General features: G+C 51.4%; 1 protein-coding gene across 2 annotated transcripts in view; it reads right to left on the bottom strand.

Annotated features, from left to right (window-relative positions):
• The window catches only part of NLRC5 (NLR family CARD domain containing 5), a 61,304-nt gene that overhangs the window by 3,595 nt on the left and 35,297 nt on the right, over positions 1–22,412 (bottom strand). The window contains exons 25-46 of one of the 2 annotated variants that reach the window (XM_068527211.1): positions 20,627–20,716; positions 20,376–20,438; positions 18,108–18,194; positions 16,215–16,298; positions 15,337–15,426; positions 14,870–14,935; positions 13,106–13,189; positions 12,935–13,018; positions 10,501–10,587; positions 9,909–9,986; positions 9,033–9,116; positions 8,625–8,708; positions 6,986–7,069; positions 6,259–6,342; positions 3,844–3,927; positions 2,550–2,633; positions 2,070–2,153; positions 1,697–1,780; positions 1,485–1,562; positions 694–777; positions 526–597; positions 159–242 (exon numbers count right to left, since the gene is read on the bottom strand). In XM_068527211.1, coding sequence (XP_068383312.1) covers positions 159–242; positions 526–597; positions 694–777; positions 1,485–1,562; positions 1,697–1,780; positions 2,070–2,153; positions 2,550–2,633; positions 3,844–3,927; positions 6,259–6,342; positions 6,986–7,069; positions 8,625–8,708; positions 9,033–9,116; positions 9,909–9,986; positions 10,501–10,587; positions 12,935–13,018; positions 13,106–13,189; positions 14,870–14,935; positions 15,337–15,426; positions 16,215–16,298; positions 18,108–18,194; positions 20,376–20,438; positions 20,627–20,716 — 1,803 coding nt within the window. The remainder of the gene's footprint in view (positions 1–158; positions 243–525; positions 598–693; positions 778–1,484; positions 1,563–1,696; positions 1,781–2,069; positions 2,154–2,549; positions 2,634–3,843; positions 3,928–6,258; positions 6,343–6,985; positions 7,070–8,624; positions 8,709–9,032; positions 9,117–9,908; positions 9,987–10,500; positions 10,588–12,934; positions 13,019–13,105; positions 13,190–14,869; positions 14,936–15,336; positions 15,427–16,214; positions 16,299–18,107; positions 18,195–20,375; positions 20,439–20,626; positions 20,717–22,412) is intronic. The other variant, XM_068527212.1, reaches the window with a different exon arrangement.

Below are 22,412 nucleotides of genomic sequence, written 5' to 3' on the forward strand. Positions count from 1 at the left end.
GACAAACAACACTCGAAGCTCAAGTGTTAAAACTTCCTCGAGAGGAGCTTTGAGCAAGAATGACCTTCCCTGTACAAGATGGGAAGACCTCCAGGGAGGAAGGAACCAGGCCCCCAGGTGCCCGCTTTGCCCAGCTCAGGGCTCTCCCAAGCACTCACATGATTTCCTCCAGGGCCGGGCAGAGCACGAAGCTGGCAGTGAGGGGCTTGGCAGTCTGGTTGTCAATCTCACACGACACCAGGCTGGAGACGGAGAAGGGGATGGGATGGAGGTATCTGAGTCAGGGGCACCCTCAGCCTAGTGCCCCTCTCCCCACCCTGCAATCACAGCAGGAGGGAGCAGAGTGGCCAGCATCTGGGGCACGCTGGGAGTCTTAGGAAAGTGCCCCCTTTTTTTTAAGTTCCAGGCTCCCCCCATACCTGAGGCCTCTGTCACTTCAAAAGCCTTCCCAGGTGTCAGGCTCAGCCAGAGAAGAACTGCCCCTACTGCACCCCAGCTCCCCGGTAGTCAGAGGAGGCTACTTACTCGATCTGCCGGAGCAGTGGGAGCCCCAGACGGAAATGTGGGACCCCTCCGGCCAGGCTGTTCTCTGCCAAGCTGCAGGGCAGGGGAGACACCCGTGAGAGGAAGCGCCAGACCGCGCCCCCCCCCCCCACACCGGCCCCCTGCCCAGGCTCCGCGGCCCCTACTCACCTAATCTCTTCCATGTGTGGACATCCATCCAGGGCCTGGCCCAGGCTCAGCGCCCCCTCTGGGCCAAGATGGCTGGATGGAAGGCTGAGGAAAGGGAAGGGGTGAGGGGAGCCTGGGGGACCAGGTATGGGAACTGGGGGGCTAGATCCCCCCAGCCTGAGCCTTGTCTCAGGCTGCACTGCCAGACCTTAGACAGTCTCTGGGTAACTGCCACCCTAACCCCTCTCCCCACCCACACAGGACCTGGGTGGGTATCAAGGGCCCTGGGTTTGGGGTCTGAGATCCCAAGTTCAAGGCCTGGCTCCTTCACGTATTAATAGGGTAAGCTTTCCACACCTCTCCGGGCTTTAGTTCCCTTGCCTGGAAAATGGAGCAAGTAGAAATCCCGGCCTCACAGGGCTCTAATGAGACCATGGACATAAACTCTAGAGTGGCAGGGCGCTTTTCTCCTGCATAGCCCTTTGCTGACACTTCCTCACTCACCCTCAGAGACTGGCTCACAGGGTACGCTGAGCTATGAGGAAACTGAGACTCAGAAGGGGCAGGGGCTCGGCCAAGGGCCCACAGGGGGCTGGTGGCAGAGCCAGGACGAGGCTGGGTCTCCTGATTTCCCTGCCCCAGACTCCAGAGGCAGGGGAGAAGCAGGCGGGGGAGGGGCAGCCAGCCCCAGCACACGCCACAGTTTCCCCTAAGGCAGGGCAGCTCAGCCGATGGGGGCCTTGATCCCCTAGTGCTCCTCGGGGAACCCCTCCCGCTAACCCTGCACACACCGCGGGCAGGGGGCCACTCACTGCAGGACCCTCAGGTGCCGGGGCAGCCCCCTGGCCAGCCCCAGGGCTGTGGGGTCTCCCAGGGCGTTGCAGCCGAGCCTGGAAGAGGAGAGGGGATGAAACTGAGCACCAGGCTGGCCTGCCCCAGACCCCTGCCCTGTGCCCACTGGGGGACCCAAGGGCCAGGTGGCCTGCGGGGACACAGAGGGCAGCCCACCCGGGCAGACACTCACATCAGCTCCTCTAGGTGCCTACAAAGCGGGAGACACTCCGCCAACCGCGCTCCCCCTGCCGGGCCGATGCCATTCGCCGAGAGGCTGAGGAGGGGCAGACGTCAGACCCTTGATTCCCCCGTCCCCCGCCAACCCCACCACATCTGCTAGGGCCCTAAGAGACAGCACTCTCACCACACACTGTCCCAGCCTGATGGGACAGAGAGGCCCAGGGAGGAGCAGGGGCTGGGCTGGCTCAAGGTCCCCAGATCAACAGTTCCAGGAGGTAACCAGCCCCAGGGCCTGGACACTGAGGTTATGGGGGGGAAGCCAGAGTCTCCCCGGACCATGGTGTAGCTGCTGAGGACCCCTGTCAGGAGGGCTGGCCACTCACTCTATCTTCCTGAGCTCAGGCAGTCCCGGCAGGACAGCAGCTAAGTTCTGGGCACCGGTGTCTCCAATCTGGTTGTGGCTCAAGCTTGGGGAGAGAACAGCAGGGGAATTGCAACCATCAGCCTGCCACCCATCTCATCCTGTCCGTGTCCTCATCCCAGAAGAGGAGGCCGACGTCTAGAGAAAGGCCTCAGCCACAGTGATAAAGTCCCCTCACCCTATGTTGGGTGAGGACTCCAAACTCTTGTCTTCTGTTTAGGATGTTCTCCCTGGTGTCTGACCTAAATCCCTCTTGCTGCAATCAACACTCTCATATCCTATCTTTGGGTTTCCCGAGGTTCTGGGTCTGGGGTGATGCAGTATATAAGTGGATGAAGGTGACGAGACTCAGAAGTGAAGAGTGTCCTCAAGGAGCCCCTTGCTTCTGTCATCTTCCCCTGTCAAAGTTGTCTTGGGTCTGGGGGAGGGACAGGCAACTCACCCTAGCTCCTCCAAGCTGGTGGCAGCTCTGAGAGCCTTCGAAAGGTGGCAGCAGCCGACGTCACCGATATCACTCCTGCTCAGACTGGAGAAGCAGGGCCAAGAAGCCTTAGTCAGGAGTAAAGGCATTTGCAAGTGCAGTGCGAAGAACTCTACAGTTTGCAAAGCCTTTACATATCCAGGAACTCATATGTCAGTCACAAAACTTCCGAGGAAGGGGGATGGGCAAGGTGGGCAGACTGTACCCAATATCCAGAGGAGAATTTGGAGGCCCAGGGAGGAGCCGTGATGGGCCAAAGACTCCCAGGGCCTCACAGGCAAGGTGGAAATGAAAGGCCAGAGCCATTGGCCTGGAGCAGTGGCCACATTTTTTTGGTTTGGCCAGGCTTTGCCTCAGCCCCTATGTCAGGGATCTTCAGGCCAGCCCGGCTGAATGTCAGTTTCACGTGTCTCTCACAGCTCATCCTGTTCTAATCTATAAAAATAGTGGGCTTTTCCTTAAACCCAGTCTATTTATGGTCTTCTCTGCACTTGACCACACCCTGCCTCTGTGAATGGGGGGAAAAAACAAACGGAACAAAACAGCTGATGCAGAAGTATTAGTCTGAGGGTTGTTTGTTTTGTTGTCTTTTGTTTTGCAAATTAATTTTTAGGGAACTGCCTTTCGGTAAATTAATTTGGGTGAAATGACCTGGTCCCCCAAACTCTGAGCTCATCTCCTACACGCTCTACCCTGCCAGAGTGGGGGGCGGGGACTTGGATAAAAACAAAACAGTGCTTTGTGTCATTGCTTGGGTTTGTTTAGAGTCACAATATTTCATATTTTGAAAAATCACATGAAAAGAACACGTGCTATTTGTTTCTCAAAGTGGCCAGGGGCACAAGGGCAGAATATCAAGGTCATCAGCTCTGAGGCTAGACCATCGCTACTCAAAGTGTGGTCTGTGGCCCCCAGAACTGGCATCACCTGGGAGCTTGAAATGCAGAATCTAGGCAACCCACATCCGTGAATCAGAAACATGAACAAGAACAGAGGATGAATTTGTGCACATGAAGGGTTGTGCTAGGACTTGTGCTCAGCCCCTTCAGGTCACTTTTGTAGCGCAGAGGAAGCTGGTGACAGTAAAAGGCAAGAGCTGTGACACTGACCTGGGAGGGTTATAGGAATGTGCCGAGGACAGGAGCCACAGAGGGTTCTCAGAGAGGGGCCCCAGTGTTTCCCTAGATGGGTGGTCCCAGCAGAACTCGGAAGTACCTCCTCCTACTCACTCCCATGGGGTCACTTGGTCACTCACCGGAGGCTCTGCAGGAGGGTCATGTGGCTTAGTCCTTGAGTGAGTGCAGCCAGGGTAGAGCCGCCCAGTGGGAGGTGGCTGAGGCTGGAGGAGAGGAGGCCACAGGAGGACTTGGCATGCTGGGCTTGGGTCCCTGACGCAGACCTTGAGTGCTCAGCAATGCCCAGTGATCTCCAAGACAGCCACTTACATCCACACAGTGTAAAAAAAAACCCAAAACTGTACAGACAAAACTGCACTGGGAAATCCAAATGCTGTTTTCTCTGTAAGAATTATTACAGTCATCCAGGCAGCAGTTCTATATTCTGAATCACACTAGACCCAGACTACTGATCAGTAATCATAGCGACCACATACCAAGCGCATACTAAGGGCCATTTAGAGATGATGTGATATACAGTTATCCCCATTTTACAGATGAGGCACACTGAGGCCCAGCAGTCACACACAGAAAGTGGCAGCATCAGGAACAGAACCCAAGGCTGTAGGATTCCCATTCCTGGGCCCAACCATGTGTCACCCATGGATCATGCTCCTTACGGCCCCCACCTTGGGCAGGAGAGAGGAATAATAATAATAACAGTAATAATAATAATGATAATAATAATAGCAGCCAATACTTGTAGAGTGTGAATTCTGTGCCAGGCTCTGAGTGCTTCATGGGTGTGATCTCATTTAATCCTCACAATCACTGAGGGGGTAGGTCCAGCTATTATCCCCAGAGTTAAGATGAGGAAGAAAACAGAGAGAGGTTAAGTACCTTGCCTAAGCTCACACACGAAGAGGTGGAACCGAGAGGTGACAACCATCCTGGTTTGCCCAGAACTGAGGAGTTTTCCAGGATGCGGGACTTTCAGTCCCAGCTAAACTGGGACAGTTGGTCACTGTGCCAGGTGGTGTGGCTGTTAACTAGCACCTACACCCCTAACCATTTCACCCTGATGGACAGGTGGGAAAAGTTGGCTGGATCTGAGGGAATCATTGGGACTTCCCTGGCGGTCCAGTGGTTAAGACTCCGCGCTCCCAACGCAGGGGGCAGGGGTTCGATCCCTGGTCAGGGAACTAAGATCCCGCATGTCCTGTCCTCTGAAGCACTTCCAGCTCCTGGCTCTGGCCCGGGTGCCCAGGTGAACACACATATATGTTAAACGCATGAATGAGCCAATGAATGACCTCACTGGGCCTCCAACTCCACCCCAAATAAAAGCTTCCAGAAGAATGGGAGGCTGAGCAGAGGTGCAGGCACATGGGGGGAAGCCAAAGAAACATCTCAGTGGGAAGACAGTTGGACCCTCTGGTCAAAGGTCTCCCTAATACCACCCCCTGACCCCTGCCAGGATATGCAAAGAGGGACAAAGTGGAAGAATTTCATTCATTGTTAAGGGGCAAAAAGTCAGAGAGCTGCTTTTAAACTGTATTCAAAAATGTGTCCAAAAAAATCTGGAGGAAAACTCACAAACTGCTCATTTACAGAAGTTTTCCCAGGGGGTGTCATTGCCAGGGATTTCATGTTCATTGTTACATATTTCTATGATGATGGAACTTTTTATAATTCATGTGTATTTTTGGTCAACGGATAAACCTAGAGATTAAAAGCAGAAGATGCCTTGTCAAGTGTTCTGTCTCGATACTGTCATGTCTGTGCAGGATGGGGACCTGTCCTTTAGACTGAGGCTGTTTCCAGCGTTTCTAAGAATTTGGTGACTCCAAATTATAGGTGAGAGTAAAAGTTGCCAGTTACTAAGGAAACGATTGTAGGCAAATGGCAGTGGTCATCTATGGGTTTTTTTTCTGCCCAGAGTTTGTTTCCCTGTCTTGTGTTAATAGTCCCCTGAAATACCACCCCTGACTCAGTCCAGATAATTGGATGGGCATGTGACCCAGATCTGGCCAATCAGATTATCGTGTGCTTAGAGCCACAGTGATTGGTTTAGGGGTGGGCATGTGACCTGGGCTAGTCCAGTGAGACTCATTCTAGGGACTTGTGTTGTAGGTACAGGGAAAAAGGTGCTCCCTTTCCACTTGGCTGGTAGGAAGTGAACCTGCAGCTGCAGGGACAGCCTGCCTGAGGATGAAGTCAAGAGATGGGGGGTGGGGAGGGAGAGAGAGGGAGGGAGGGAGGAGGGGGAACAAATAGAGAACCTGGATCCAACCAAGCCTGAAATCAGTTGCCTTGTTATTTTCTGTGACATGAGTTAACACATTTCTGGGTCGGGTTGCTTTGACTGAGTATTCTGTTTCTTATGATGAAGCATTTTGATAACACCCAGAGCCAGGTAAGGAAGGAAAAGGGAGGGCATTCAGCTCACCTGGGTCCATCCAGGAGATTGACAGTGGTGTTCACTAGAGATGCAAAGGTTCTTAGACATGCTCCCAACTCCCCCGCTCTCACCCCCTTTAACCACCACCACTTACTCAAGCCTCTTCAGCCAGCACTTGCCCTCAAGGGCCCGCGTCAGCACCTTGGTGCCCTCCTCGCCAAGTTGATTGTTAGACAAGCTGGAGGGGACCAAGCATGAGGTGAGGGTTAGACAAGCCTCCCCAGCCCCTGGAGCTGAGCTGTCAAATCAGCCCCCCTTACCACCTCAGTCCCCCCAGGAGGCTGGCTCTGGGTCCACGGATCCCAGACCACCCTTCCTATCCGGGCTCCACAGGGACATTCCTGGCCCCAAGGGTCAGGCTCTGGGGTCCCCGAGGAGGTGGGCACTGCAGTCACAGCTGACCCAGCTGAGCAAGGATGCCCTGGAATGAGGGCTGCACCAGAGGAAGCCAGGGACAAGTGACACACACCACACACACACGTGCAATGATCCCTTCTGCCCCTTAGCTCTCTCTCTACCCAACACCCAGAGCCGCTCTAGGCAGAGAAGGATGATAAGCCCCATTTTACAGATTAGGCTGTCCAAGTCTAGAGAGGCACAGTTATTCGCCCAAGGTCACTCTGAGTGAGTGATAAAGTCGGGACCAAGAATCCAGTGCTCAGCCTTCCCCAAGCCACACCCAGAGTTGCCGGGCTTCATCAGGGAGAAAAGCGACAGGCTGAAGTCCCACCACCCACTTTAACCAAAGGCACAACTGTCCTCCCCACCCCTTGCCTTTAGCTGGGCCATCCCTTCCCGGACCCTTCCACCCCACAACTCACTCCAGCTCCTCCAGGTGGTGACAGTGGCTTAGACCAGATGTCAGGTGGGCTAGCCCATTGGAGCTCACACAGCTGGAGGTCAGCCTGGTGGGGGTCAAAGGGAGGCAAGTCAGGTAGGAGCTCTGGGTCTTGGGAGCTCTGGATGCTGGTGGCAGAGGGCAAGGAGGTGGGGTGGGGAATGGTTCCTGGCGGGCAGTGGGAGGGGACCTTCCTTCCCTTCATAAATCTCTCCCATCAGGGAATCTTTAAGTCAAGATATAGCTTGGAGGCAGGCACGTGGACTAGTTGAATACTTCTTTACACCACAATCATTCAGGTAGCAACTTCACAATGTCTGCCATAATCAGGCATCACTGTAAAGTCTAGCTAGTTACTGTCGTTTACCATGAGCTCTGCATCTTTATTTAAACAAAAAACGTAGCAAGTATTGGAGAGGGTGTTAAAGATATATTGGTACCAAAAGGAGACCTTCTCCCCGATGCGATCGGTTGAATTAAAAGAGAACTGAGAGTTACAAAAGCTCCACTTTGCAACCATCATCCTTGATATTTGATTCAGGCAAGCATTATCAATGGATGCTAAAATTCGTGGGTGAAAGTTTGAGGAAGACCAGGATATTTACATCATCTTAAAGTATCTTCCTACCAGATAACTGGTTAATTACAAAGGGAAAAACAGTAGCTTTGCAAGTGAAGAAACCTGGCAGACACCACCTTAACCAGGTGATAACAGTTAACATCACCAGTAAGGGGACAAATAGGCATCATGTGCCTCCCGATGTGACACACTGAGAAGAACACAGCAGCACCTCTGTGATATTCCTGCCCCAAATGCAGAACCTAAATCTAAGCATGAGGAAACAGCAGAGAAACCCAAGCAGAAGGACATTCTACAAAGTAACTGGCATGTAAATGTCATGACAGTATGAAACACAAAGAAGGGCTGAGGACACATTCCAAATTGAAGGAGACAAAAGAGAGATGACAGCTAAACACAGTGTGTGATCCTGGATGGAATCCAGGCCTGAAAAAAAAAGCAATAAACATTATTGGGACAATTGGCAAAATTGGAATATAAACTGTAGTTTAGATAATAGTAGGATATCAATGTTAAATTGCCTGAATTTCATACTTTTACTGGATTAGGGGAGAGAATGTTCTTGTTCTTAGGAAATTCACTGGAATATTAAGGGGCGAAGGGGCATAATTATGCAACTTTCAAATGGTTCAGAACAAGAAAGGGGGGGGGGGTGGAGAAGAGAGGGGAGGGGTGAGGAAGGAAGAAGGGAAGAAAAGAGCAAATGTGAAAAAATAATGACAAAGGGTTAATCTGGGAAAATGGCATATGGAGGTTCTTCTCAGTCTTCTCGCAACTTTTCTATTAGTTTGCAATTATTTCCAAATAATAAAGAAAAGAAAAAGAAAGAGCATTCAAAAGGGAATCACCTTCGTGCCACGTGGCCATGTAGATGACCATGAACCCTGGCATCATCTCCAGGGTCATGTGTGGTCCCAGCCCATGGGATGGGGACACAGAGCTCCTTTGAGTGCAGGGTTGGGGAGAACAGGAAGTGTGGGGGCGGGGCTGAGCTGCAGGGGGCGGGCGGGGGAGGCCCTGAGTGAAAGTCTTGTCTGCATACCGGAAGTTCTTGAGCTCAGAGAGGGACAACAGGAGGCTTTGTAGCAGCAGAGCACTGGCTTCGCAGAGGTTCACCTGGGACAAGCTGAAAAGGCCCAAGCATATTCCAGAGGATTTCAGGCTGGACACACCTCAGGGATCAAACATCACATAGAGATGGGGAGGCCAAGAGAGGGGCAAGGCCCACCCAAGAGCTCCTAGTGGGGCAGGGCTCCCCTCTGCCACCCTGGGGCTCTCCCCCACTGGCCAGGTGTGAGTCTTTCCTGCAGAGGGAAGCAAGAATGCTAGCACAGCCCCAGGCTCTGCTCATCCCCATCCTGCACTGGCCAGCCTCTCACCTATGGCCTGGAGCGGGCACTGGGGTCAATCAGAGAACTCAGGGCCCCAGACAGGGTTTCGGGGTGCTGACCTGAGCTGCCGCAGCCGGGCGCAGGTCTCCATCAGCTGCCTGGCAAGAAGGCTGTGGTGGGTCCCAAGGTCACAGTGAGCCAGCCTGGAGGTGGAGAGGGAGGCAGCAGCTTCTGAACACCCGGCTCAGTACTGGGGACTCAGTCCCTACCTGCAAGGAGCGTTTCTTACGGTGGTAAATAAATGCTAATCAAATAAAGTCCCCCAATTTACTAATCAATCATGGGAAGTACTATGAAGGAGAGGTCAGGATGGGGCACCTGGTATGGCTGTGCAGGTTGTTCACTGCACAAGGAGACCCAGCCAAGGAAGTGAGTTGGGGCTGAGATCCAGGTATGGTCTAGTCCTCACAATGTATACTTGCAGGGCTGCATTCCCCCAAAGAGGTGACATTTTAATTTCCAAAAACTTGCTATATGGATTAGAGGAGCTGTGAACCCAGGCCTCTGTAAGAATGGATGATGGGAGGACTTGACTAAGTCTGGGGGGGTTGGAGGGGCCTCCCTGAGATGGTGGCATTTAAGCTGAGACCTGAAGGATGAGGTCGAGTTAGCCAGGTGAAGAAGGATGAAGAAGGAAAGGGAGGAGAGAATATTCTGGGCAAGAAACAGCCTGTGCAAAGGTCCTGAGGTCAAAGAGAGCAAGGTGGTGTTTAAGGTACTGGAAGCTTAGCTGGAGCCTAGACTAGGGTTTGGGGTAGGGATAGACAGCATGAAGAGGTAGGTTGGGCCAGATCTCACAGGCCATGTAGAGACTTTGGGTATCAAAGGACTCTGAGCAGGGGCATGAGAATTACTGGTCAGAAGCAGCAGTACCCCTCTCTCCCCCTCCCTCCATCACCAGCCTCTCTCTTGGGGCCCCAGGTACTGGGTCCCACCTGAGGGCCACGGCTTCTGGGTTCTCCTGATGGGGAAATTCCAGCTGGATACAGAGCTGCTGCTGGGTCTCGGAGATGCTGAGGAGGGAAGGGGTAGCCAGCGTGAGGCCCACAGCAGCTTTCCCGTATAGGCTGTGCTGGGACTGGGGCTGCTCAGCCGACTGAGCTCCCAGACCCACTGGGGACCTGGACAAGGTCAATGAGACACCAGCGCCTTTGCTTTTAGCTAGTCCATGGGATTCTGGCACCTCTGGTCACAGAGCCATGGTGTGTGTTACTGTCACCAGGGGCCCCTTCCAGACAACCAGCAGGGACTTCCAGCAGTGTCTGTCTGGGATCTAACAGCCCTTTGTCTTGAACCCGGGGCTGCCTTCCTCTCTCTGGCCCTGCGGCTTGCCTACCGCACAAGTCCCAACAAGTATGTGTAGCCCCTCACATATGCCCCAGGAGCTTCTGCCATCTTGGGGACCCAGAGAACTCACTAGGGATTCAGCTATTACCCCACAGGACAAGAGACCAATGTCTAGATGACGGATGGTCCCAATGGTCATGAAAAGATGAAGAACTTGAGGGGCCTCCTCCCTGGACTTACCTTATTTCAGTGACGTTGCCTGAGGCTTGGGCACAGACTTCTAGCAGCGTGAGCACCCTGGCTTTGCCCACCCACGGCTCCTCCACCCTGTCACAGAAGTGGACACAGACAGAGGTCGCCTAGGGTTAGTGGGGGTGGGGAGGAAAGTGACAAGGGGGCTGCCTAGAGGCTTTTTGGGTTTTGCTGATTTTTAAAACAATAAAATTTAAAATTAGGCATAAGCATAAAACAGAAAATTAACATCATCCTTGTTCTAACAGTTATGCAACCATCCAAAGGGAAAATGTTATTTTTTTAAACAATATTTTTAGGTTTAAGAAAAGGTCTACATAACGTCACATTGCAAAGATAAGGAAATAAAACTGTATATGAAACATGATCCCAATTTTGTATTTAAAAAAAGGAAAAATATATATGGAAAGGGAAAAACACATATGGTGAGGAACAGGGAGACAGAGCTATGAGAAAAATATATTAAATGTTAATGGTGATTGTTTCAATTGTAGAATTCTCCTGAAGGGTTTTTATTTTATTTCTTCTTTAGTTTTCAATACTTTCTGAACTTTCTACAATGTGTATGCATTAATTTAAAGATTTTTTTTGATGTGAACCATTATTTTAAAGTCTTTATTGAATTTGTTACAATATTGCTTCTGTTTATGTTTTGTTTTTTGGCCACAAGGCATGTGGGATCTTAGCTCCCCGACCAGGGATACGAACCCACACCCATGCATTGGAAGGCGAAGTCTTAACCACTGGACTACCAGGGAAGTCCCTGTATGCATTAATTTAGAAGCAGGAAAAAGAGAGTTGTTTAAAACATTGCTGCTTCTAAAGTTATGTTGAATTTTTTTTTCAAAGTACTATTTTCTTCTTACGTTCTTCTGGGTTTTCCACAAATTTCTACGAGGAGTACACATTATTTTTAGAGTAAGACAAGTTTTATTTTAAAATGCTATTTGGGGTGATCTAGCGATTCTACGCCAAAGAATTGAAAGCAGAGATATAGAGATATTTGTACACCTATGTTCGTAGCAGCATTATTCACAATAGCCAAAAGGTGGAAGCAACCCAAATGTCCACTGATGGATGAATGGCTAAAGAAAATGTGGTGTGTACACACAGTGGCATATCATTCAGCCTTAAGTAGGAAGGGAAATTCTATAATATGGTACAACAAGGATGAACCCTGAGAATATTATGCTGAGTGAAATAAGCCCATCACAAAAAGACAAATACTGTATGATTCCACTTGTATGATGCACCTAGAGGACTGAGATCCACAGAAACAGAGTAGAAAGGTGAGTAGAAAGCCAGGGGCTGGGGGGAGGGGAAACTGGGGGGGGTAATGGGTACTGAGTTTCAGTTTTGCATGAAAAGTTTCGGTTACACAGCAATGTGAATGTACTTAACACTACTGAACTGTGCACTTAAAAATGGTTAAGATGGTAAATCTTATGTTATGTGTATTCTAACACAATTTTTAAAAATGTCATGTTGGGGAACAACCAGACTCTATATGCCTCATCACGGGCTGAGTTGAGAAGTGCACAGCATTGGCCATGAAGTACGTATTTTTCGACACAAATCCCATGGAGCCTTTCCAGTTCCAGGAAAGTCAGGGGTTAGAGGAACAAACTCAATGACATCACAAGGAAGCACCAGACAGAGCCAGAAAGTGGGACGGTCTACAGCACAGGGGACCGGTTTTGTCAACGGTTCACCCATTAAGAGTCCGAGGAGCCATCACCACTCCATGCAAATGTGGACCTTGACCGGATCCTGGATCCAAAGAGCCAGCCGTCCCATCTGGGGAGAGTGGGAAATTTTAGATTGGACTGGGTAATACCTGACACTAAGGAATTGCTACTGATTTTTGTAGGTGTCCTAATTCAACTGTGATTATGTAGAAAATGTCCTTATTTTTTAAAGACTTGTGGTGAAATATTTTGGAGTGATATTTTATGAGATCTATAACTTACTTTAAGACACTTCAGCTAAAAAGTAAAAATACGAGGCAAATGTGGAAAAACATGAACAACTGTCAAAACTAGGTGATGAGAATATGAGTTTTCAAAATTGTTTTTCTATTTTTTGGAAACTTCTCTGTTTTTCTGAAAGTTTTAAAATGATCGCAGTGAACATACAAACATGATATTTGTTACATGTTATTTCTGACCTCAGCTCGGTGTCCTTTTCAGTTTCCTCTTTTTCTGAAGTCCCCAAATATAGGCCCCACCTTGGGGAGGGAGGCTTCTCTGAGCCTGAGGGGGTTTCTGGGACTAATGGGCAGGGTGGGTCTACATCCAGGTGGCAGGGCTCTGGATGCAGGAAACGGCTAAGACCATGACCTCGGGGGGACCCATACTTCAGAGCCCACCTCTGCCCCCCATTCCCACCACGGCCCCCTCCCAGGGTCACGGGCAGGCGATACCTCAGAGTGAGCAGTCCTTCCGGGCACTTTAGCAGACCCAGGAGGATGGTTAGCTGCTCCAGGCCCACGAAGCACTGGGTCAGCCTGCAGACAGAGGTCAGTTACCAGAGAGGTTCTGGCAGGGACTCTCCACCCCTCAGCTGCCCCCACGGGCTGGGCCTGGTCACTCACGTGAGCTCCGTCAGCCACAGGGCCTGGCTCAGGCCAGTGGCCAGTCTGGGCACGTGCTCTGGCTCGAAGCTGCACTCGCTCAGCCTGAGGGCAGAGGGCAAGGGACAGAGCTTGGGCGAGGCCTGTTGGGACTGCCGTCCTGCTGCCAGGACCCATGGGGAAGCCTCCTCTGAGGGCGAAGCCCTGGACCAAAGGCCTGAGAAAAGGCCAAAGACGCAACCCCTGCCCTTCTCTTCTCTTTGGAGAGACCACCTCCCAAGGAAGTGCGAGGAGTCAGTCATTTACTGAGCCCTGACTCTAAGGCAGGCCCTGTGCCAGCCTCTGGGTGCACCATGTGAGCACGCAGGAGTGCCTGTATTACGTGCAGTATCTCACCGAACCCCAAGAGCATCACCTACAGACGGAGAAAGTGACCAACCCAAGGACACACAGCTGGTAAGAAGTAGGGACAGATTCGGGTTTCAATCCAGGTCAGCCTGGCTCCACACCCCAAACCCATGACCGCTTCCCTCGTCTCCAGTACCACCCTAGTCCAGGCTCCCTCAGGGGCAGGAGGGACTGGGGTTCTGGCTGTGGCCCTGCCCTCCCGCTGCCCGGCCCCGTGTGGCCGGCAGACAGGCCTCGGAACACTGTCTCACAGACAGACAGGCTGAGAAGAGGGCCCAGCACAGCACCACGGGGCCGCTCCCTCTCATAGGACAGGGGCCACCAGAGGTGTCCAGGAGGGGCTGACATTTGAGCTGGGTCTTAAAGGATTAGGAGAATTTGATCTCAGAAAAGGTAGGGAAGAGAACGTCAGGCTGAGTACCCAGAAGCAGGGAAGCTTCATCAGGCAGTGCGTGTTTGGTGAACAAAGATCCCTTGTGGCTGAATTTGTGCGCACATGTGCTGTGTGTGTGTGTGGGGGTGGTATGTGGTGTGTATATACTTGGTGTGAGGGTGGTGTGTGTGTGGAGTGGGGGGGAGTGAGGAAGAACACGGCGGGAGGTGACAGCCAGATCAGACTCTGAGGGAGAAGGCCAGGTTAAGGAATTTGGACTTTATCCTGAGGGCCACTGGGAGCCACCGAAGGGCTTAGAGCAATGGAGTACCACAGTCAGATGTGTGTGTTGGGAAGATCCCTCCAGGTGCTGTGGGATGATTGGAGGAGGCCTAGCCAGAGGCAGTGGACCGATTCAGAGGCCACGACCAAAGGTGAAGTAAGACATGTAGAGGAACTAACCCAAGGCTGAGAGAGAGAGACAGAGCTCAAGGCTACCAGAGGGAATAATAATAACAGTAATAATAAACAACTGATGCAACACTCAAATAAGCCAGGGCCTTTCCAAGCACTGTATATATATTAACTCATTTAATCCTCACAATAACCCTAAAGGGTAGGTCTCACTATTATTCCCATTTTACAGATGAGGAATTGAAACACAGAGAGGTTAAGTCACTTGTCCAAGGTCACACAGCTGGTAAGTGGTAGAACTAAGATTTATCCCAAGTGGCTCCAGAGTCTGATCTCTTAACTCAGAAGCCTCCAGACTTATAGTTAGGATGTGGCTAAGGGGCACAAATACCACTCAAAGGCCCAGCCCAGGGGCTGGAGGTATGGGGAGATTGGGGGCAGATGTGGGGGAGAGGCAAACCCAGGCAGTAGCTTGAAGCAGGGTGTGTGAAGGAGGAGAGGACCCAGAGAGGAAGGAGGCATGGAGGCCACCGCAGGGTCAGCCTCCTCTCCCCCGTCCCCCCTTCCCGTCACCCCAGACCAGAAATTACCTCAGTGTCTTCCTAGCCTCCTCCTGTCGGGAGAAGTGAATCCAGAAGCTCTGCTTGGAGCCCAGGCTGCAGAGAGAGGGGTGTATGGAAGCCGAGGGCCCAGCTTCGCCGGCATCCTTGGGACCCAGGCATCAGGGGGTGAAGGAGGGAAGGGGGCTGGGTCTGCAGGGGCAAGGGCGGGTGGAAGCCACGAGAGAGACCCTTGCCGACCAGAGGAGAGACCCGTGCCGACCCGAGGAGACTCCCACCTCCTTCTACAAGGACCCCAAACCTGGTGTTCCCTAACCCGTGGCCTCCCTAGGCCCTGTGGCACACGGGCCTCAGAGGATGGAAACTATGATCCCACGTTCAGTGAATCCTGAGACTCAGAGAGGGGCGGAGGTTGCCCAAGTCACACAGATGGGGGGCCACTGAGTGTGCGAGTCTTGCCTCCCCACCATCAGCAAGTGGCACCGACATCTCCTTACTTCACTGAGGCCTCCCGGACACGTGGGCAGGAGGGGAGAGTCTCCACCAGGCACAGGACACTTTCCTGAGAGATACCGTTGTGACTTAGACTAGAAGAGAAAAGAGGTTCGGGGTGGGGGGAAGCACCTCAGTGGAGCCCTGCTCAGCCCCCCTCGTCTCTTCCCTTCCAGCTGTCATCTCCCAGAGGAGCGTCCGCAATGTCTGAGTGTCCGTTCTCCAGGTGGAGACACTGAGGTCCAGAGAGAGGCCAGAGGGGCGCTATCCCCACACGGGGCAGGTCAGGCACCAGACTATGAGTCTTTGAGAGCTGCCCCTGTGGTCTGAGACCGGGTGATGATGAGGCCAGGCTGGCAACTCCAGCCCCACAGGGGTCAGGGATGCCCAGAGCACAAAGCCCAGTTGCCTAGCAACGGGTTGTATCCTGGCTGTGGCCGCCAGTCTCCCAGGTCACTGGGGAGACTGAGTGAGTGAGGATGACTTCCTAGGGACCCTCCCTGCTGTGGCAACATCCCCAAATCCGTGTCCCATAGATTTGGTCAGAGGAGCTTCAGGGATGGGATGGACCAAAAGCCAGGACAACTGAGATCCTAAAGCTGGTTAGGGATGAACTGTTGCTTCCTACCCGGAGTCAACTTGGGTCACCAAGCTTTAGTCACAGCCTCTCCTGGGTGTCTGGTGGGAGCTCTGCCCATAGTGGGCAATGAGGGAAGGAAGAAAGGACCCAAGGTAGGCAGGGGTCAAGGTAAGAATCAGCCCTTTCCCCTCCCCAGCCCTTGTCCTCTGCAGTTCTCTAGGGATGCCTCAAAAGAAGCCCACTAATGGTCTTGGCCCTGGGGAGTCTTCCCCCTTGCTGTCCTTGAGGCTGCTCGTCACTTACTCAAGTGAACCGGAGATGGGCACCTGAGGGAGACATTCCAGGAGGCACCTGAGCCCGGCATCACCCAGCAGGTTTGCTGAGAGGCTGCAAGAGGTACGAAGAGGTTGTTGGTGCTCAGACGTGCCTTCTCTTCAGTTACCATCACTGCTACTCTACCCACCCAGCACCGCCATTATCCCCTCCACCACTGCGCACTACTTCTGTCCCAACAGCACCGCCATTATCCCCTCCACCACTGCGCACTACTTCTGTCCCAACAGCACCGCCATTATCCCCTCCACCACTGCGCACTACTTCTGTCCCAACAGCACCGCCATTATCCCCTCCACCACTGCGCACTACTTCTGTCCCAACAGCACCGCCATTATCCCCTCCACCACTGCGCACTACTTCTGTCCCAACAGCACCGCCATTATCCCCTCCACCACTGCGCACTACTTCTGTCCCAACAGCACCGTCATCACCACCAGCACCATCCCGTCGCTGCTACTCGGCATCACCACCTCCATCACCACTAGAATTATCACCACCACCCCCCTCACCAGCACCACAGTTAACCAGGCCTCATCTTCCCCTTCAGTATCTGGTAACCATTCCCAGGACTCATGTGCCTCCAGCAGGCTTTCAGGGGTTAGAGAAAAACCAATTAGCTTTTAATATGCACTTGGCCTGCATCCGTTGCGAGCCATAATTTTTGAACAAGAGTAAATTCAGGGAAAAGAAAGATATTTGGAGGATGCATTTACCCATCAGATTTCTTCTTTTAATTTGAGAATGCAATATCTGAAATTGCACTGGAAGACTTTCTTATTTCCCTTCATTGTAGCATTCTATGGTTTTAGCTACAGTTTCAGAAACAATATAATCAGCGTGCCCGGGAATATCTGATTTTTGTCCTGCATCTTTGAACTCATTTTGCCCCTGATTATGACACTTTTAAGCCTTGTTTATTTTGTCTTTTCCTGAGAAATTTAAAAAATGAAAAACTAGTTTGTCTCAGGAAGCCACTTACTAAAGTCATCTTTAAAATAAGCAGAAGTTCCCTCTATGATGAAAAAACAGAAAAACTTAAAGACATCTTGCTTATTCATCTTTCTTTAAAATACATGATTTTCATCAGCCACATTTCTCTCCTTGGCTACATCACAACAGGAACTTAAATTGTGGTTTTTCGGGTAGACAGCTCTCTTTACATCCTGCTTGTCCTAAGCTGGACTCCTAACAGTTTTGAGCAAAGACTGCATCGTACTAGTTGTGTGACTTAGGGCAGGTTCTTAAACTCTCTGTATCTCAGTTCTCTCATCTATAAAATGGGGACAATAGTACTTAGGGTTGTTGGAAGGATAAAAAGAATATGTAAAGCACTTAGGACAGTGGAGAAACTACTCAATAGGTATTAGCTTTTTTTCACCTACCCATGCGGGCTGCACTATTTGGGCACCCAAGACAGGCCACACAGATACCACTTCTCATCAATACGAGAGCCCACAAATCCCCACCCTCCGGGGCCCTCCGCAGGCTGAGGCATTTGTTGCTCTTAACCACCTGCCAGGCAAACCAACAGATCCCTTCGTTCAGGCCCCACCAGCCAGCAGAGCTCCAGTGCCCTGATCAACATGAGGCCAAGGGGCTCCTGTGGCCCTTTGTGAAGGGCTCCTCAAATTAGATCAAGGGCATACCCTGAATTAGCTCCACCATGGTGGCAGTGGGGAATGGTAGGGATAAAATGGGGACAGAGAAACCATGTGGACGTGACTGCTTCCCGGCATCCCATGCCTTGTTAGCTGGTCCTGAGAGGTGCTGAGTGCACACACGCACGCATGCACACACACCCCTTCGGTGCCACCCAGGCACACGCTCCTGGGCTCCTCTCCCTCCTCCGGCCCGACTTACTCCAGCTGGCTGAGGTCTTCACACTTGCTCAGCAACCAGCAGAGCGGCTCCACGTGCTCCTGGCTGAGGCCGCAGCCTGTGAATCTGCTGCAGGAAGGGGTGCAAACCGGGGATGGGGCCACTCAGACCCTCTGCCCTGGCTAGTCCTGGGTGTGGCTTCTGAGTTTCAGCGGGGCCTCACCCAAGCTTGGATTCTCTGGAAACATCCAGCATCCACCACTCCCACCTCCCTCCACAGCAGATCCCACCAACATTCTCCCTCTGGGGAGGTGGTTCTCAAAGTGTAGTCCCCGACCAGCCCCACCAGCATCCCTTGGGAACTTGGTAAGAGGCATATTCTGGGAACGCAACCCAAACGCGCTGAATTAAAAGCTCTAGGAACAAGGCTCTCCAGACTGATTCTGATTCAAGGTGAACTACAGCTCTTGGGGGTCACTTTAATGGACAGACATGAGGGTGGAGGGGAGGAGACTAAGGGTGAGGTCTGCTCCTGCAGAGGGTTATTGATGCTGGAATCAAAAGTAATAGTGAGTGTCTTTGAGAGGCCTACACCGAGACTACACGATAAGGTAAATGAACAGCTTATAGCCAGCCAGCAACTTAAAAAAAAAAAAAATCTTAAAATGAGAAAGTACCTAAAACCAGTATCTAAAATTTTTATCATTGTTACTCTCCTTCATGATTTTTTCCATAGTCCTAAATTCCCTATTACACTACTGTTTACTTCCTATTTTTATTTTTTTATTTTTTCATTTTTTTTTAATTTTTTTATTTTTTTTACTTCCTATTTTTAAATCAGCTCATTCTTTTTATTTAATGCATTTACTGGAAAAGGAAACCCTGGATCACTCACTCCAATGGAAAACTGGCATTGCCTGCCCCAAACAGACCATAAGCATAAGGAAACAGGAAATGAGAGCAAAATATCATCATTAAATTCAAGCCAGACATTGGCACCTGCTGAGAGCTCTCTCTTTATTTAAAAGGGAGCTTAGCAAACGTTAAGAGGTGTTATAGACACGCTAACACCCAACTGAGGCTTCCTCTTGGCCTTAATCAGAGAATTGAAAAGGGAGGAATTCAATGAAGCTGAAGTACTCTACTATCGGCCCAACCTCCTAAAAATCATCCCATCCTGGTCTTTTCCTACATTTTGGAAATCACAGACTGGGAAACTATGAAGGTATTCTAGAAGTCACGATAGTGTTGGGTTAAGACAGGAATTGGAAAGTCTACAGCCCAAGACCGCCTGCTTTATAAGACCTGCACACTAAGAATAGTCTTTCCATTTTCAAACAGTTGAGAAAAAAATCAAAAGGAGAGTAACATTTCATGACACATAAACATTACATGAAATTCAAGTCTCAGTGTCCATAACTCCAGTTTTACTGGCACACAGACACACGCCTTCATTTACATATTATCTGTGTTGCTTTCAGGCTAAAACGGCAGGGTTGAATAGCTGTGATAGAGACCCTATGGCCTGGAAAACCCCAAATATTTACAGTCTAACCCTTTACAGAAAATGTTTGCCTGCCCCTGGGCCAGAAGTGCTATAAGACTCCCTGGATTCAAGTCCCAGCTGTACCCCTTCCTGCTGCATGACCACAGCTGTGCGGCTTATAGGACGTAATCTGCATGAGGCTCTTAGAATGGTGCCCTACAGATGCTCAGCAAACATCAGCTCTTTATTTATTGTTATTTCGCAGCTGAGGAGGCTGAGACGCAGAGAGAAGGGTCTGGTCCAAGGTCACTCGGTGAGCCAGTGGCATCAAATAGCTACCAGAAATATCATCTCTGTACTTAGAGGTTATTCTCTGGCCCCATTATCCTGTGCAATGCTGGCTCCCCTCTCACCAAGGCAACCACAGAGCACTGGTCCAAGAGTCAGCGGTGTGGCGCAGGGGGACACTCATATCTGTGAGTGCCTCTCGTGCTTTACACATTGCCTCAATTCCTCTTTGCCAGCGGCCTGCAATATAGCGTCTCCCTTCTCCAGCTGTGGAAGCTGCGGATCGGAGAGGTTAAGGAACTTGCTCAAGGTGCCAGGCCCTTGCGGGGTGGGGATTTAAAGCTCGGGGGGCAGGTTGTGGAGTCCTTTTCCTCAGACCAGGCCCCTGAGCTCTAATCCAGTCTGCTGTGGACTCCTAGTTTGCCCGTGATGGAGCCCGGCCCTCTCAGTCTGTCCTCTGCTCTGGACATCCAGGAGGCAAGTCTGCTCGTCCTCAATCCCCACTGGCTGCTCGGGCACGGTTCCGGGGGACTTACCCACAGCACCCGCCTTCCTGCTCCTCGCTAGACCTGAAGTGCAGGGTCGCGTGATGCAGGGACCTGGAGCAGACAGCACCTGCGTCAGCCACCCTTGACCACAGCCTCAACATGCCCCCCGGGGGCAGGCCCCCCTCCTCCAGCAGCTGAGTCTCTGACTTGGGTCCCACTATCTCCATCCTAGCCCCTCACATCCAGCAGACTCCAGGCACCACCCTCCTAGGTTCCGGTTGTCCCAGGGCAACGCTCACCTGAGATCCACCTTCTGAACCCGCGGGCACAGGCTGAAGATGTCAGCCAGCAGGAGGGGGCTCCTCGGGGACAGTTCCATCTGGGTCAGCCTGAGAAGGAAAGGGGCGGAGCCCTATGTGAGCAAGTTGGAACCAAGCAAGATCAGTGGGCAAGAAACCTGGACAGGCTGGAGGCAAATGAAAAGGATGGGGGACTGGTGGGTCAGCCAGGCATTAAGGAAGGAGACAGGAACTCAGGAGGGAAAAATAGGAGCTTGAGGTCAAGTGGACTGAGGTTTGAGTCCTAGTTCTGCTTACTGGCTGTGTGTCCTTGGATAAGTGACTTAACCTCTCTGAACCTCAGTTTCCTTACCTGAAAAACAGAACTACTTACACACCTTCCTCTAGGGTGTCATGAGGACTGAATCATATCAAGCTTGTGCACTGCCTAGCATGATACCCACGCTTGTTGTTATTATTATATTGTTTTTATCCCAAGCACTCATAAGTGAGTCCTTGCTGACAAGGAGCGGGAAGCTTTAGGTCCTTAGAGTTTCTCAAGCTCAGCATTACAGAGATAATTCTTTGGATTTGGGGGCTGTCCTGTAGGAAGTTTAACAGCATCCCAGACCTCTACTCACTAGATGCCAGCAGTAGCATGACCTCCCACCCCCTCTGCCATCATGATAACAAAAATGTCTCCATTGCCAAATGTCTCCTGAAGGGCAAAATCACCCCCCTGCTGTGAACCACTGCCTTCGAGAAAGTGAGATGCTTCCATCTTGCCCTTGGAGGCATCCTTGGTGTCTCCATTTCCCTCGCTCCATAAACCCTCCATCAGCTTGTCTTGTTAGTTACACCCCCAAGATCCACCCTGAATCTACCTACTTCCCTCTCTCCTCACCAATTCCCAGCCCCCACCATCTCTTACCCTGGCTGTACAGCCCCCTCCCTGCTCTTACTTCCACGCTTGTCCTGGGTCCCTTCTCTACCCAGCAGCCAGACTAAGCTTTTGAAAACACAAATCTTTCCTCTGCCTTGGGCAAAATCCCAAACTCCTCCCCACAGCTACCAGGCCCTGTGTGACCCGGCCCAGGTTCATTTCTCTACCTTCTCTCCTACAACTCCGCCGGACACTGTGCTCTGGCCACACTGGCCTTCTGCCTGTTCCTTGAGCCCATTGAGTTCAGTCCTGCTTCAGGGCCTCATGCATGCTGTTCCACCTCCTTGGAATGCTGTTCCCTGCTTTTCAAAAGGCTGGCTCCCTCTCTTCCTTCAGGTAGCACCCCAGCGTCCCTCCTAGGAGGCGTTCCCTGACCACCCCCGCCATTGTCTAAATCACCTCCACAATCGCTCTTTACCACATTCTCTAGAAAAATACTTCTGAATTCATCTTATTTGCTTTCACTTTGCTTGTTGACCAGCTCCCTCTACTACAAGGTAAGCTCCAAGAAGATAAGGACCTCGTCTTTTTTTTTTTTTCTCTCTCAGCTGTGTCTCCAGCACCCCAAGCAGTGCCTGGTCCACAGCAGTGCACAAGCAGTATGGACTGAATAATACTGGGTTGGCCAAAAAGTTTGTTTGGGTTTTTCAGTAAGATACTACAGAAAAACCCGAATGAATTTTTTGGCCAACCCAATACAAAGCTTAAGCACTGGTGAGGATCAGGCTGGCTACCTCATTCCAAAGACAGATGAGGAGTTGGGGGCTGATGCTGTGTGACTTGGGCATAGAGAAGTCCCTCTCTGGTCTGAGGTTTCCTATCTATTCATGTTAGCCCACAACTTCTGTGTCCAAAGGAACCCTT

This window comes from Eschrichtius robustus, chromosome 19 (assembly GCF_028021215.1).
Source record: "Eschrichtius robustus isolate mEscRob2 chromosome 19, mEscRob2.pri, whole genome shotgun sequence".
In the NCBI taxonomy this organism is placed as follows: Eukaryota; Metazoa; Chordata; class Mammalia; order Artiodactyla; family Eschrichtiidae; genus Eschrichtius; species Eschrichtius robustus.